Here is a 15,779-nt window from a genome sequence, read left to right as displayed (position 1 = left end):
TTGTGGTGTTTAAGGATATTCCCAATCGAATTTTTACACAAGAGAAATGTTTACAAAGAATTGGGAAAAAAACAGCTAACAAAATAAAGTTCCAGTGGGAGTATCCAGAAGGTGTGTCATTTTATTCTAAAGTCAAAAAATTTAAAATTAAGACAGTACAAGAAATGCAGAAATTTGGGAGAAGATAAAAGGAGTTGGGGAACAATGTTTTGTATTCCACAGTCAATGTGCTGTTGGGTTTCCCACGGGAAGAGGAGACTGGATGTGACGTACACTGGTTTCCTGTTTTTCACTGTTCTCTCGGTGTTTTTTGTTTCGGAGGAGAGAGGAGTTGCTTCTCTGCTCTCGCAGAAGCAAGATGCCTGCTTGTAATCTCTCAGCATTGAAGTGTAAATAAAGAAAGTTAAGCATGTGGCATGTACTGCTCATCCTTCCGCTGTGTACAGGAGTCTGCAATTACAACATTTTTGGTTATGGGCCCAGAAAAACGTGATCAAACTGATGCAAGGACTCCAGAAGCCGAGTCGGAATGCTGGTCGGGTCAACAGAGAAATGGATCGGATGTTATCTTCTCTGCGTCAAGATGATTGATGAGAGGTATGTGCTCATGCTCCGGGCAGCCTGCCAGCTTCTAGTTGATGGCTTTATGGCTGGACTTTGAACTTTTAAGGCCGTTTGCCACGGCACCAGGCAAAGGCTTCAAAGGCTTGGGGGAGGCTGGAAACCGAAAGTACCTTTTAAAATTGCTTTTGGAATAAAGCAGCTGCAGAAAACAAACGCAGCTTGATTTAAAGCAGCAAAAATGGCAAATGCAAGGCTTGCTGATGCTTTTGGGATTCCTAAGCTCAATAAGAAAAATTACGCAGGCTGGGTTCTCTGTGCTGAGGCTGTTCTGCGGAAAGAGGGTCTGTTTAAAGTTATTACAGACAACCCCCCAGCTCCAGTTACAGATGAATGGAACACTATGGATTCCAAAGCGAGGGGAACTCTTACATTGATAGTATCCCCAGAAGAGCTCTGTCTGTTGCGTGATAAGACCTCAGCCAGAGAAATTTGGGATGCTTTGAGAGAGGCTCACTTGAGGACAGAAGCTGGGTCCACTATGTTCTACTATACCAGGCTGCATGGTATGGCTCTTGCTGAAGGTGGAGATGTGCGTACACATCTGATGGAGATGCAGAATCTGAGACATGAGCTGCAACAGAGAGGACTCACCTTTCCAGAGGCTGTGTATTCCTTCATGATACTACATTCTTTGGGTTCAAGTTGGGAGTCTGTTGCCACTCAGATTGCTGTACAGCCAACTGCTGAGCTCACAGTAGACTATGTTACTGCCGTGATTCTGAATGAAGCAGACCGCCGGGGTGCTAGCTGCATGGGTAAGGGGGAGTCTTCACAGACATCATCCCAGAGTGCAGTGGAACCACCAGATGGCGCCAAAGCTTTGAAGGCAGTGAAATGCTACTCGTGTGGACGTCTAGGCCATATGAAGAGGGAATGCAGATATCCCAGGGCCAAGACAGAGCAGCGCAGCGCAGCGAAAGCTCATCGCGTGGAAAAGGCCAGAGCAAAGGCAAAGGTCCGGTGTCCAGGACAACGCAGCACAAGGCAATGGTCTCACGCTTCACTCCAAAGGTTGCAAAGGTCCAGAAGACGTCTAGATCTTTCTTCGTTGTTGATTCAGCAGCGACCCACCACATGTGCAACGATAAGCGACTGTCCATGTCTTTTACACTGCAGGAAGGTGCGATTCACCAGGCGGATGACCACACGATCCCCAGTCAAGGCTATGGAACTGTTGTTCTTCACAGTTTGGACTTATCGATACAAGATGTGCTTTACGTTCCAGATGCCACACACAATCTACTCAGTGTTGCGCAGCTGAATGAACGGAAAATTGACGTTTCCTTCAAGAACAAGAAATGCACCATCACAAAGAAAAACGATTATGTATTGCATGCTGAATATGTTGATCGTTTGTTTGTTTTGTATTATGATGATGTTGTGCAGGATGAAACTTGTTGCATTGCAGGTTCTAACAAAAGTTTGCATGCAGGATGTATTCACGATTTTCACCGGAAATTTGGCCATTTGCATTTTGAAGCAGTATCTAAAATGCCTGCCTTGGTTGAAGGTGTGACTATTAAACCCTGCAGGTACCACATGAAGTGCAAAGCATGCGCAGCAAACAAGGTGAAAATGGCTGCGAAAGGTAAGGTGTCTCGTAGGAAAGCTACAGAACCATACCAGGTTGTTCATGCTGATTTGGTTGGTCCACTATTGCCCTCTTTGGGTGGAAATAGGTACTTCATGGTTCTCATTGATTCATTTTCCAGGTATATTTATGTGTACAATCTCAAGCAGAAATCAGAGGCTTTTCCAAGGTTCAAGGAATTCTGTGCTTGGTTGGAAAATGTGCATGGTAAGAAGATAAAGACTCTTTTCACTGATCGCGGGGGGGAATTCACTTCTCAGCAGTTTGAAGCTTTTCTGACTGAGAAAGGAATTCAACACGATTTGTCTAGTCCTCGCTCGCCATGGCAGAATGGACTTTGCGAGAGGGCAAATCAGACATTGCTTCAAGGGTTAAAAACCTTGCTACATGATGCCAATCTTCCAGAGAGTTATTGGGCCGAATCTCTCTCGTGTTTTGTTTACAGTTATAATTGCAGGTTATCTTCAGCGATTGGTTGTACCCCGTATGAAAAGATGTTTGGCAAGAAACCATACATCAAACACATGAGAATTTTTGGTTCTGACATGTGGGTTCATACACCACAAAACTCCAAGTTAGGCAAGCGTGGTTTGCATGGTATCTTTCTAGGTTATCAGAAAGGTTCTTACAGAATAATGATGTCTGACTCTAAGACAATTAAGCTCACAAGAAGTGTTGAGTACAATGCAAAGTGGGGGGAGAATGTGGGAATTTTCCAATGTTATCCTGATGACAGTGATGAGACTGATGATAAGCAAAAGCAGCCGCAACAACCCACACCCAATTTTTTTAGTGTACTGTACTTCTACTACTATCACGGGTGATATCCCCGTCAGAATGCTTTTTGGGAAGGAACCGGATTGCGCAGGTTTACATGTGTGGGGGAGTTGGGCTTTTGTTCATATCCCCAAGTCTCTGAGACGCAAAGGTGAGCCTAAAACCAGAAAGCTACATTTCATTGGCTATCAGGGCTATCAGAGCTATTCTAGCAGGCATTATCATTTTGCTTTGGGTCGTGGCCGAGTAGTCATTTCACAACAAAAGTGTGTCATGTTAATTGTACAGAGCCACAGGATTTTGCTCAAGTTCTGAAACTATCTTCTAGGAAGAATAAGAAGAAGAGGAAGAGGAGTTTGGATTTGATACCCTGCTTTATCACTACCCGAAGGAGTCGGGTAACATTCTCCTTTCCCTTCCTCCCCCACAACAAACACTCTGTGAGGTGAGTGGGGCTGAGAGACTTCAGAGAAGCATGACTAGCCCAAGGTCACCCAGCAGCTGCATGTGGATGAGCGGAGATGCGAACCTGGTTCCCCAGATTATGAATCTACCGCTCTTAACCACTACACCACACTGGCTGAGGAACAAACCCAGTGGTTTGAAGCTGTCAGGGAACTGCCATCAGCTCAGGGGCGAGAGGGGAAAAGCCAGATGGATTACAGAGAGCACCAAAGATTGTGGGAAGCAGACCTCCTCAGAGGAGGAGAGTAGCCACGCCTCTAGTGGAGAGGAGCTGCAGGGCTCGCAGGAGGTGAGGCAGTGCCAGGACACCTTGCCTGAGCAAAGCGGGGAGGAGAGAGGTCCCCCGTTACCACGCCCTCCTTGCGCAGTAGGCTTCCGCGCAGAGAGGGGAAGTGCAGACTGGGCGTCAAAAAACTACTCTGTTGGGGAAGGTTTAAGGACCGCCCACTCTCAGAATCTGCCAGTGAATGAGCGAACCATGGAATAGTGGCGCTCTGCATGGTGAAGGTTTTTTGGGGGGGGCACCAGTAACAAGGCGGGAGGTATTTGCCTGATTGCACTCAAGCAACTCCCTGATGCCCTTACAGCAATCTGAGAGTCCCTGACGTTGCTCGAGGGTAGCTGTGTGAAGGCAGCACAATGAGACAGACCCGACCAGCCCCAGAGATGGAGCAGGAAGCTATGGTGCAAGGGCTAATTGAGAGGAACCAAGACCTCGAGGCGCACATTGCTACACTGTCAGCCTGGCTGGAGGAGAGGCGAGCACAGGATGGTCAGGCCAGAGCCACCCCGATTGGAAGGAGGGTCCCAGGGCTCGTGAATAAGTTTGGAGGAAAGCCCCAAGATTACAACACGTTCTGGACAGAGATACAATACACGTTGGAATTACAAGAAGGGGAGCTTGCTAGCGACCAAGAGAAAGTTGTGTTTGTAATCGGACACCTTGACGGCGGGGCTAGAGAATGGATTAGGCCACTCATAGCAGCGGGGAACGATGCTTTGAAAGACCTGAAGAAATTTTATCAGGCGATGGATGCTATATTCTCCAGAGAGGCGGAAAGAAGTGTGACACGAAGGGAGCTGCTGAGTTGCAAACAAGGGGTCTCTGACTGTCAGGAGCTACTGGTCGTGATTTGCGATGTTAGTGCACAAGCTAAGCTGGGACCTAAACTCCGAACCCCTGCAAGCTCTGTTTGAGGGACGTTTCAATTCCCAAAGTAAAGGCTGAATTATCCAGAGCCCCCTGCCCACGGTCCATGAATGAGCTAACTAAAATGGTGTTAGCGATTGGAGTAGGGCAGGAAGCATGGGCTCAGGAAAGGAGGGAGGCCAGAGGAGAGCGGTTCCACAGCAACTGCATTCCTGAGATGCCTACAGGGACTTCCTACAGTCTGCCGGCAGCAGAGCCAATGGAAATTGATAGAGCCTGTGCACACGAGTTTTCAAACACCAGTGAGCTCAGGAAGAAAGAGGGGAGAGACTGGAAAACAGCCAAAAGGTGTTTCATCTGTCAGCGCCCTGAACTTTTCGTGAAGGTCTGTCCCCAGAAAAAAGCCTGGGAAGGCATGATGGGGGCAGCAGGCAAAGAGGAGGTGGGAGAGAAGGCTCAGGTGCAGGGAAATGAAAAAGCCTGGCTGCAGACCAACAGGGGCAGCCGCCAGGCATGCAACCAGTAGAAGAACCCCATCCAGACCCTCCCAAGGCAGGCACAGAAGTTGAAGTGGTGCTAGAACTCCCTAATGGGCACCCAGTAGAAGTCCACGCTCCTAGATTCGGGGTTGTCTTGCAACTTTTTCAGCAGAGACTTTGCTCTGGAGCACCAACTACACCTGTTGCCTCTAGATTTCCCTTGCAAGTGACCACCATTGATGGCAGGGAGCTACGGGGGGGGGGGAGGAATGACACCCCAGATGAGGATGAGGGTTTCTAGGCATGCGGAAACCATTGCCTTTCACGTGGCCACACTGGCAGGACCCCCCATCATACTAGGAATGAGTTGGTTGGCACTCCATGACCCAGTGATGTTGTGGCATCAATGTTCCCTTGCCTTTGGGTCGGCTCACTGCTTGGAACACTGCCTGGGGGGGAAGGAACCAAGAATGACTATGGCCAGGGTTGCTGGGGTGACTCTGGAGGAGAAGGCGTGCGTGCCACCACAATATGCAGATTTGAAGTAGGTGTCCAGTGAGAGAGAGGCTGACAAGCTCCCCCCCACAGGCCCTATGACTGCCAAATCATCCCGCTTCCGGGGGCCCAGTTGCCAGTGGGTAAGCTGTTTTCCATGTCTGACCAGGAGATGAAAGAATTGAAGCAGTTTATTGAAAAGAACTTAAAGAGGGGTTTCATAAGGGAATCGAAGGCAGTAGGGGGGAGCCCAGTATTCTTTGTGGACATAAAAACGACGAATCAGCATCGCCTTGTAGTGGATTACCGCCTCTTGAACAAGGTAACTGAACCCATAGCCTTCCCCATGCCCAGAATTGACAATGTTTTGACGTGTGCGAGGCAGGGGAATTTGTTTGCCAAACTGGACCCAAGGGGAGTGTACAATCTGATTAGAGTGAGAGAGGGGGAAGAATGGAAGACTACCATGTTCACCCCCTGAGGGCGTTTGAGTATCTCATCATGCCATTTGGATTTGCAATCAGGATCCGCCTGCTTTCAAGCCTTTATGCACCACGTGTTGGGGTCCCTGTTGTACAAGAATTGCGTGGCCTTTTTGGGTGACCTTTTGATCTCCTTTCAAAATGAAGCACAGCACGTGAAAGACGTCAGAAGCATCAGTTGTGGGTCAAGCTGGAGAAATGCCAATTCCATGCTCGAGAGGTGGAGTTCCTGGGGTACCGACTGTCGGACAAGGGGCTGGCCATGGACCCGGAGAAGGTGAAAGGAGTGCTGGAATGGAAGAGTCCCAAAACAAAGAAGGATGTGCAGAGGTTCCTAGGTTTCTGCAACTTCTACAGGAAGTTCATCAAGAACTTTGCTCACTTGACAGCACCCATAACGGATTGTCTCAGTGGCAAGAAGAAGTTTGCGTGGAACAAGGAAGTGCAGCAGTGCTTTGAAAGGTTAAAGAAGGCTTTTGCCTCTGAGGAGCAGTTCCTGCACGTGGATCCGGGGAAGCCACTGAGAGTGGAGACGGACGCTTCAGACCGGGCCATCGGAGCAGTACTGTTGCAACAAGGGTCAGGGGATGACTGCAGACCTTGTGCGTTTTTCTCCAGGAAACTGAGCAAGTCAGAGCAACATTACACTGTTTATGACACAGAATTGCTGGCCATTTATGCGGCCTTTTGGCAGTGGAGACACTTTTTGATTGGGGTGCAGCACCAGATCCAGGTCCGAACGAACCACAAGAACCTGGAATACTGGCAGACAGCTCGTGTGCTCAACCAGAGACAGGTCCGGTGGTCGCAGACATTCTCACAGTATCACTTTGAGATACAATGTGTACTAAAAGGAAAATGGAAGAGGAAATGTTCATAAAATGCATATATTAGATAATATAATATAGAAAGCCAATATAGTAGAGCAAATAGCTTGTAATCCATACAAAGTAAACATGTTTCTTAGGGAAATTTCACATTAAACTGCTGATGAATTCTAATGAGGAATTCCCGCTGCCCCAAAGAACCACATATTTCTACAGAATCATAGAGAACTGAACAGAAGATTGGAAAAATGAGAAACTATCAGAAGCTGACGTTGGCAGATTCTCCCCTCTTTATGAATGGCTCACAAATTCAAGGGATTTCCTCTCATAGGTTTTTAACAAAGTCTACAATGCTGTCAATTAATTCAACTGCAGCAGGGAATGCAAAGATGAATCCTTTGAAGAAGTTCATCACCCCATGAAACCCGTTCTCAACATGGAACCAGCTGACTTTCACCCCATTGTCCTCCAGACGTTTCTTGTACAGCAGTACGTCGTCTCGTAATACATCGTACTCGCAGCTCACAATTAGGGTTTCAGGAAGCTTCTGGATGACAGAGTCCTCAGCAAAAAGGCAAGAAATATCAGGTTCCAATATCTCTCGCAATTGCCTATAGACTTCAGGTTCATAAGGAGCAAGTGGGACTTGTTTGTAGCCTCTTGCCTTAAATCTCTCTGGAAGGTTGTCTGGACTCACCCACTTCCCATATTTCAGCCTCACTGAATCTGGCACATGAGAGCCCTTCAGGACCTGGCCTAACAAAGAAGCGTCCTTTCCAATACACTTCAATCCAAAGTAAGCAACACTTTCCCGGAACAGGATGGGCATTAAACTGTTCTGCTGATAGGAAGGCAGGTTGATGTCCATAGCCTGTGTATAAGGATAGATGAGCACTTGAGCCCGTAGCTTTGGAAGGTCTGATCTCTCCACCAGTTTCTGGGCAGCAACACAAGCATAATTACCCCCCGCACTGTCCCCACCAACGATGATCTTGGAAGGATCCACCCCATGGGAAGCTGCATTTTGAATTAAGTGTATGGTAGCAGCAAGGCAGTCCTTGTACTGAGCGGGAGGAAGATGCTCAGGAGACAGGCGGTAGCTGCAGATTAAAACAGAAGCAGAGTGTTAAGCTTCCAGTATTTTTAAGAAAAACTTTCATGATCACATAGAATTACAAGAAGAGCCTGCTGGATCAGTTATAGCAGATACAATGCAGGTGAAAGTCAGCTGGCTTATGCCCTTAAAAAACCGACTTTACCAGCTAGCAAAAGAGTGTAGGGAAAACTGGGGAAGCAGAACCCTGCAGGATTGGATCCAGCTGGTGGAAGACCATTTGCCACTTGCAACTTTCCCTCCTCCTCCTGTTTAGATGCAGGGAGCGTTTCCCAGTCTCGTCCTGATTATATATTTAAAAGCCCTAACTGAACATTAGCCCCACTCCCGGATTGATTCCAGGCTGGATCTGGGTTGGGTGGTCTCCAAGTTGAGGCTGATCTGGAGGCCCTGGTTAGCGGTGCTGTGCAAGGCCTTATGCCCAGTTCATAGTCCCCCCACGGAAGTGAGCGTGTTCATGTCATAAGTGCATGAAGCTCTGATTTTCAATCACAGAACAGAGTGTTGACAGCTTTCGTGGGGAGCCTCTTTCTCCTGCAGGGAATATGGCAAAGGAATATGCCAGCCTGAAATACAGCAGCATGCTGAGCCCCTACACTCTTTCCCTACAAAAGGCCATGTGGTTGTGTTTACTTACCCAACAGACACAACCACTGAATCAGTCTTCTTGGCAATCTTGCTGCAGACATCTTCGTAGAATGCTAGCACGTTGGGAGGGAAATTCAAAATTGGGAAGCAATTATGTGGAAGATATACCTAACGAAAAGAAGCTGTTTCACAACAGCTGTTTTGCAAAGTAATCTTCCCTTTCATACAATATTGGTACATGCGATATTCACTGACATAAGCCTTTTTATGCATTGTGAACATCCAATTCCTAGAGAGCTGCGTTGTAAGCGTCAGAGACTGACTTGGGTTCACAAATTCCTTCCCAAACTGCCAATTAAATAGGTTCACATATAAAAACAAATTGAACAAAATTACATCCTCCCACCCCCCTCCCCCAGACACAAACAAATCTTCAGCTTAAGAGATATGGGGCAGGGTGTCGGGGATCCAGCAGGGTGAGACGCTTGGGAGTGGTCTGATTCTGAGAATGAGGCTGACTCTGAGAATGAGAGATCGCAGTCCCAGGCAAGGCAAGGGTGGGTTTACTTGGCCCCACTTCCTTCTCAGTCTTATGAAGCCAGCAGAGCAACAAAGGCAGGGAGTTTGTGGCTTCAGAATGTTGGGGGGGAGATGTCCTGGAAGAGGATACTAGAGCAGAGCTCTCAGAGGAATCTTCGCTGGACAGCGAGGGGGGAGGATGCCCAAATTCTCCTCACAGCAGGATGGAGGAGAATGTGAAAATGCTAAGTAAGGGGGAAAGGGGAAGGACCGTATCTTGTCTCCCTTTGTGCTGTCTGAGAAACGGAAACTCAGACTGAGCACTTCGTATCAGAGAATGACAGCCGTTTGCCACACTCTGTGATTTTGAACTGTAAATAAACGTACCTAAATCTTCCAGAGGCTCATTAATTCTTATCAGAGCTGTTTGCCTGCCTGAGATCATTACACGCAGATCCATGAGTTGCAAGCTTTCATTGAATTAAGATGTTATTGTTTGTATTCATATATGCAAACCTATTTCAATTTTCAGAGATAGGATAAACAAACTTGTTATGAGAACCTCCCAAATCTCCACCTTACAAGAAATCTTCCTAGCTGTTGAAGTGAGGGAGCATGGGAGTTGCATTCAACGAAGCAAGATCTTGGAGGGGCACAGGTGCCCCCATTCCCCCAAATATGAATTTCTGTAGCAATAGCAAGCTCTTGCAGGAGGTTGTGTCACCAGTCTCCTGACTCCCAATTTCTTCATGTGTAACTTGATCCTGGCCTTACTTGCTCCCGCAGTTCCTGCTTCATAGGCTGTTGCAATGGAAGGCTACTGAGTGGGACTTGTTAATTGCCAACATATTACATTGCAGTTGGTCTTCTGAGATGAAACCTGGTGCGAGTCCAGTTCTCTCAACCACTCATATCATTATCCTTGAGAGATAGGAAAGAGCCATTCTGGATTAGCCCAAAGGCCCAGCCAGCCCATCGTTGTGTTCTCCCCAAGGCCAACCAGATGTCAGCAGGAAGCCCACAAACCAAGCCTGTCTACAATAGCACTTTGCTCACCTGCATGGGGAAATTTTGGGTGTGATGGCAAGAGATCTGGGGAACTCTGATAACAAGTTTGTTGTTTTGTGTATCTGAAAGTGGCACTGCTATTTGCCAGCTTGTAAAATTGTGATTGGTTTTGTGAGATGGAAACCTGGCGGAGGTCCAGTTTCGGGTTACGGGTTTCGGAAAGTTGACCTGTGTATACAGATAAATTAGCACATGTGGGGTTGGTGGGTGAGTGTGGGATTTGGTCGGCTGAAAATGAGGGGGTGGCTGGGGGTGGGATAGTGGCTGGGTTGGTAAGCAGAGCAATCAGGAATAGCAACCTATTAGATACATATTTGTGAACCTCTTTGAGGTTCTATGAAATCAAGTGTTATATGAATTTTATGAAATGAATGAGTCAGTATCAGCAGTGGGGGGCATCTGTCCCTCCCCCAGGGAATGCTTGCTGGAGTGCAGCTCCCCAGAACCCTGACCATTGACAACTAGAGAGGTGGGATCTGGGAAGCCATGACAACAAGATGGTCCATGTCTATAACTTAACAAATGCAAATCCAAAGCACATGTGTGCCCCTTGTCTCTTCAGGAACTTCCACCAACACTCTTGCATTTCAGCCCTGTAAACCTCTCTTCCAATGATATCTGAAGCACTTCCACCCCGAAAGCAGATTCCAAGTAAGCATTAGGAACACCTTTCTGATGGTAAGAGTTGTTTGACAGGGAAACGCCTCCCTTGGGAGGTGGCGGGCTCTCTTTGAGTGGTGGTTTGACAATAGAGGTTTCACACCATTTCTAGGATTCTACATGGGCTTATTAAGTTCAATGGGGCTTGCCTCTAGGGAAGTGTTCATAGGTTCACAGCTTTAATCTCTTACCGATGCTCCCAACCATCCCAGCACCTCCATGAAAGAACACAAATCCTTTCCTTGGGCCAGCAGATGGTGTTTTGGGCTGATAAACCCTCACAGGCACCCCGTCGAAAAGCAGATCTTTGGAAGAGAGGCTGGGATCCGCTCTTGGATTCCAGAAATTCATGAGGAAGCGGATAACAGTGACTTGTCTGCAGACACCCAGCAGCTCAAGACACTTCCCCTGTTGGGGAAAGGAAAAGTCTCATGAAAATAGTGCCCACATTTGCATCCTATTCACAAGGGGTGGTATCCAAATAAGTCCTATTTAAAGTAGACCCATGGAAATGAATGAGCCCATGTTAGCCAAGTCGATTAATTTCAATTGGTCAGCTTAGAATTGGTCACCCCAACCCAAACACCCGCCAAGGTACAGAGGCAAAAGAAGCTGGGAAACAAGCTAAGCTTTGGAGAAACAATCCACAATCTCCTTGCTTGCCCATAAGGCAATATGTGCTTTCCTGAAGAAACCATGATGTAAAGAAAATATGGCTTTGTGTGAATAATTTATTTCTCTCTATGTGTATCCTTCTATAGGCTGAAAGGAAGCCCTTGTTGAATCGCATCATCATCAAGTGAATTCATTATGCATGTTGGATTAAGCAGTATTTGAATAACCTAAATATATAAAGTGTTATTATTATTAATTAAATAAATATACTGCCCTTTATGAAATGATCTCAGGGTGGTTCACAGCAAAAAAATACAAGATAAAAACCCAAAATACACAATGAAAGCAAGAACAAAGCATACCAATAACATCTTTAAAAGATATAGAAATGTTTTTGCCTGGTTCCTACAGATACGTATTTTTAACAACAACAACAACAACAACAACAACAACAACAACAACAACAATAATAATAATAATAATAATACATTTCTTAATCACCTTTCCCATAAGAACATAAGAAGGACCTGCTGGCTCAGCTGATGGCTCATCCAACTTACCGCAGTGAATGCCATTATGGCAAGACAGTGAAGACCTCGAAGCTTTAATGGACTGTCAAATCCAGGTGGAATTTCACTCCTGGAAAGATCATAGTAAATCGCCCAGAAGAGGAGAGACACGGAAGGAATCCCTATAACTCCAATCAACCCCAGCAGCAGGCTCTGTAGAAGCTCCATTTCTCCGTTCCAAAGAGTGAGACGCAAACACTGAGCCTAAACTGTCAGCATTTGCTGCTGTTTAACTCCACCAGTGGTATATATACACAGCCGATTGTAGGTTGGTTGATGAACTATTTCACAATTACAAAACAGACTTCCATGTAGATGTGATATCCATCAGATACCAAGAACAATTTTATGGGTCTTGAGGGTGGCACAATTAGTGGTGCCCTATTCAGGAATTTCTAGTCCAGTCACCGAACCATCCAGCTCCATGCAAAGCTTTTCAGTTTTACATACCCCAGTGTTTGTTGACTGAAGTGCCAAACATCCCCACCCAGCTTAACCCAATAGTCAGGAACAGTGGGAGTTCTAGTCCATGGTGGAAGAGGATTTGTGTGCACTTCCTGGCCCAAGATCTCCAAGGCTTCCGACAAGAGTCCCATTCCTACCTAAGCCCCTGTATATTCAAATCATGGGCTCTGCTCCTCATAGATAAATGCAACTTCATGTTGAAATGACGTATATCTGAGCATGGACACAGCCAGGATTTCTGTTGGGGTGACATGACACCCACCTGCCATCATCCTCTGTCTGGCTCTGTCTAGCAGATTCCAAATGATACGTCTCAACAGCAGTTGCTTTAAAATACTTCCTTTTGACCCAAAGTACTCAGCAAAAAATTAATAAATAAATTACACTCAGTATTCTGCACAAATTTCCCAATCTTCTTTAGAATTGGTCTTTCTGATCTCTGATTTTGCACGTCAAACTTGCCAATTCAACATATTCTATCAATTTCAGCGGCCCTTTTATTTTTTGGTAGGTACTACCTCATATCACCATTTCTGTGCATATGATTTTCATTCTGCCATTGTTGCATAAGGAAATAGTTTTACCTGGGTGTAATGGGAAAAGGGGGCTGCTCGTGCGTAAGCGTTTAAGTCCTCCAAGCTTTACCATCAGTTCCTAAACTCTCCCAGTCCGCGGAGCCAAGGTGGCATGGCTACCTCAATCGCTGACAGAATCCGTCAGTGGGCGCTTCCGGAATTTACGCCAACATAAGAGTTTCTTGACGGAAACTCTCCTTCTGGATTCTCTGCGTGACAGTTTCCTGCGCGGAGTGGGCGTCGCCAGCGGAGGTCCTGAGCCCTCCCCACTGTTCTCACTGGAAACATCTTGGAGCCATTCCTCCGATTGAGTTTCTGCAGGAACTCTCCCTCTCCCCCTACTGGTTCCTTCCTCAGCATCCGAAGGTCTCCTAGCCTCCTTGAGCCCTTCCACCACCTGACTCCGATGGCAGTTCCCTGACACTGGGTTTGGGGGGATATCTGCTCCAGTTATCCCTAGTATAAAAGCTTCCCGCCAACAAAATCTACCCAAATCGTCAGTCATTTGAAAACTAGGAAGGACAATAAAACATTAACATCAGAGATTCATGTGATTAATGAGTATATTTTGCAAAATTACAAAGAACATGCCTTTTTATATTTCTTTCTTAAATAAAAAACTCTTTTCTCACATTCCTCCTTTCTTTCCTATGCACTTTTGCGTGTACACTCCGTAAGTATAACCTATGTCTGTGCTCCACTGTCATCATTGACCTTATCCAGGTCTTTACTCTCCACCAGGTATTGAATAACTGCTCTACAGTACAACTGGTGCATGTCTTGGCAAGAGTCAGGACATGTTTCAGATGTCTAATGGAACCATATTAAAATGTGAACAGATGTGAGCAATCATGATGCTTAAGATAATATATGAGATAGAGTACTCTTATTTTCTTACATTAAATTGCTTAATGTTAATAATAATAATAACAACAATAATGATAACGATAATTTTATTATTTGAACTCCATCCATCTGAATGAGTGGATCCAGCCAATCTTGGTGGCTTCCAACATACACACACACACACACACAAACACAAACACACACACATAACAAAACATTAAACATTAAAAGCTTCCCTATACGGGGAAGCCTTCGGATGACTTCTAAAAGCTGTGTAGTTAACTGTCATGTAACAAAGACTCATGAGAGCAGAAGCAGCAAAGCAGGCTGGGAAGTGCTGGGACTGCACAATCATTTGGGCCTACTAAAGTTATTCAGGCCTAACTGCTAACTGATGAGTCACTCTGACATGTGACTTAGCAGCCAGTTTCTTTTTTGTGCTCTCTGTAAGATGTGAGTCTGTCTGCGTCAGCTATGAACAGAGTCAGTATGTAATCTCAGTGAAACTGTTTGGAACCATGTTGTTTATGAAGAAGTTTATTTTAACTCAGTAAAGCTTCTATTCTTTAAAACTCTGCATTATTAATTTACACTGCACGTCAGGTTATGGGACCCAGTGTTTTATGGATGGTGAATGGCTAAAGCTGGAGAATCAGGGTGCTGTTGGTGAGGACCTCGAAGGGACTGAAGGTCCAGTGGTGAGGCCGCGTACCGAAAAAGCAGACCCGGTGCAGCAAGGAACAGAAGCCATGTCAGCTCAGCAACCTGCGCAGTTTATTATTAATCTTGGCAACACTGACCAGATGGAATGTCTGAATGGTAAGAACTACCTGACTTGGGCTCTCAAGCTTGAACTGGTTCTAAAACGTGATAGACTTTGGCACTGTGTGGAAACTTGTTTGAATCCACAACCCTCTGAGCAGGAATGTGAAGAGGATGACAGAGCCAGAGCGTACATTTTGTTGGCTCTAGAGGAACCACAGGTCCTGCACATTGCAGATTTGGACTCTGCCAAAGAATATTGGGGTCGTCTACGTCAGATACACCTGTCTGACAGTGCTGGTTCAAAAACTGGACTAATTAGGAGACTGTACAGAACTGTGCTTGCTACCTGAAGGTGGATGTTTAACCACACACTCTGAAGGTGTGACCATGTTATTCCTCCAGTTGCAAAGGAGAGGTAAAAGATTTCCAGACCTGGATCAAGTCTATATCCTGCTATCCAGTCTCCCACCAAGCTTTAATATTGTGATAGCCTTTCTTGAAAGCATGAGGCAAGATTTATCGATGGCGTATGTAACAACCCGTCTACAGGAGGAAACTGAAAAGTGTGTGGAAAAGCTGAGTGAGAAGGCAGACCAGAGCAGTTTGAGTCACCCTGCTAACCAGAAACCCAGATTCTCAGGAGGAGATGGGACCGAAGAACGCTCCACGGATCGTGCCATGTTGGCAAAGAAATGCTATCAGTGTGGCAAGCTCGGGCACATGAAGAAAGACTGCTGTGTGAAAAACCCAGGAAAAGCAAGCGATCCACATGAGACAGAAAAGCAGACGCATTTCGTCTTGGCAGCCACAAGAAAAGAAAAGACAATTTCTCCAGACAGCTACATTTTGGACTCTGGCTCTGCCAGAATCACAATGAACAGCCCTGACTGCTTTACAACACTCAGCCAATTGCCAAAAGGGAAGGACAGCATTTGTCTTGCTGATGGACGGCATTGTCCAATATCAGGTATAGGTACGTGTTATTTGCCATGCCTAGATGCAGAATTGAGGGATGTATTGTTTGTTGAAGAACTAGAATTTTCTTTATTGTCAATTTCGTGCCTTACCAATGTTGGTTTTGAATTTATTTTTGAGGGTGATGAAT

The 15,779-nt window shown here is 46.0% G+C and overlaps 1 protein-coding gene and 1 long non-coding RNA gene across 3 annotated transcripts in view; both read right to left on the bottom strand.

The window, feature by feature from the left end:
* LOC309377007 overlaps positions 1 to 15,779 on the bottom strand; it is a 56,818-nt gene that overhangs the window by 24,428 nt on the left and 16,611 nt on the right. The window lies entirely within an intron of this gene.
* On the bottom strand, positions 7,030 to 13,619 carry LOC309376860 (arylacetamide deacetylase-like 3). 2 transcript variants are annotated; one of them, XM_081923764.1, is made up of 4 exons: positions 13,486 to 13,619; positions 11,031 to 11,247; positions 8,642 to 8,705; positions 7,030 to 7,990 (listed from the first exon to the last, which is right to left on the bottom strand). In XM_081923764.1, the coding sequence occupies exons 2-4, from the start codon at positions 11,188 to 11,190 to the stop codon at positions 7,216 to 7,218; spliced, it is 999 nt and encodes a 332-aa protein (XP_081779890.1). In that variant the 5' UTR covers positions 11,191 to 11,247; positions 13,486 to 13,619; the 3' UTR covers positions 7,030 to 7,215. The 2 variants fall into 2 exon arrangements, with proteins under 2 accessions (XP_081779890.1, XP_081779889.1); XM_081923763.1 differs by lacking the exon at positions 13,486 to 13,619 and adding an exon at positions 12,015 to 12,786.

The sequence above is a fragment of the Podarcis melisellensis genome (assembly GCF_964234715.1).
Source record: "Podarcis melisellensis genome assembly, chromosome: 8".
Lineage (NCBI taxonomy): Eukaryota > Metazoa > Chordata > Lepidosauria > Squamata > Lacertidae > Podarcis > Podarcis melisellensis.
The sequence above is the reverse complement of the archived record's forward strand: the minus strand, read 5'-3'. Positions and strand labels throughout refer to the sequence as shown.

Excerpts from the sequence above, each read along its gene's own strand:
- LOC309376860 (XM_081923763.1), bottom strand. The coding sequence starts at position 12,191 with ATGGAGCTTCTACAGAGCCTGCTGCTGGGGTTGATTGGAGTTATAGGG. Across the intron at positions 11,248-12,014 it reads CCATAATGGCATTCACTGCG|GGGAAGTGTCTTGAGCTGCT; the intron begins GTAAGTTGGATG and ends TTTCCCCAACAG. Across the intron at positions 8,706-11,030 it reads TGGGATGGTTGGGAGCATCG|CATTCTACGAAGATGTCTGC; the intron begins GTAAGAGATTAA and ends CCAACGTGCTAG.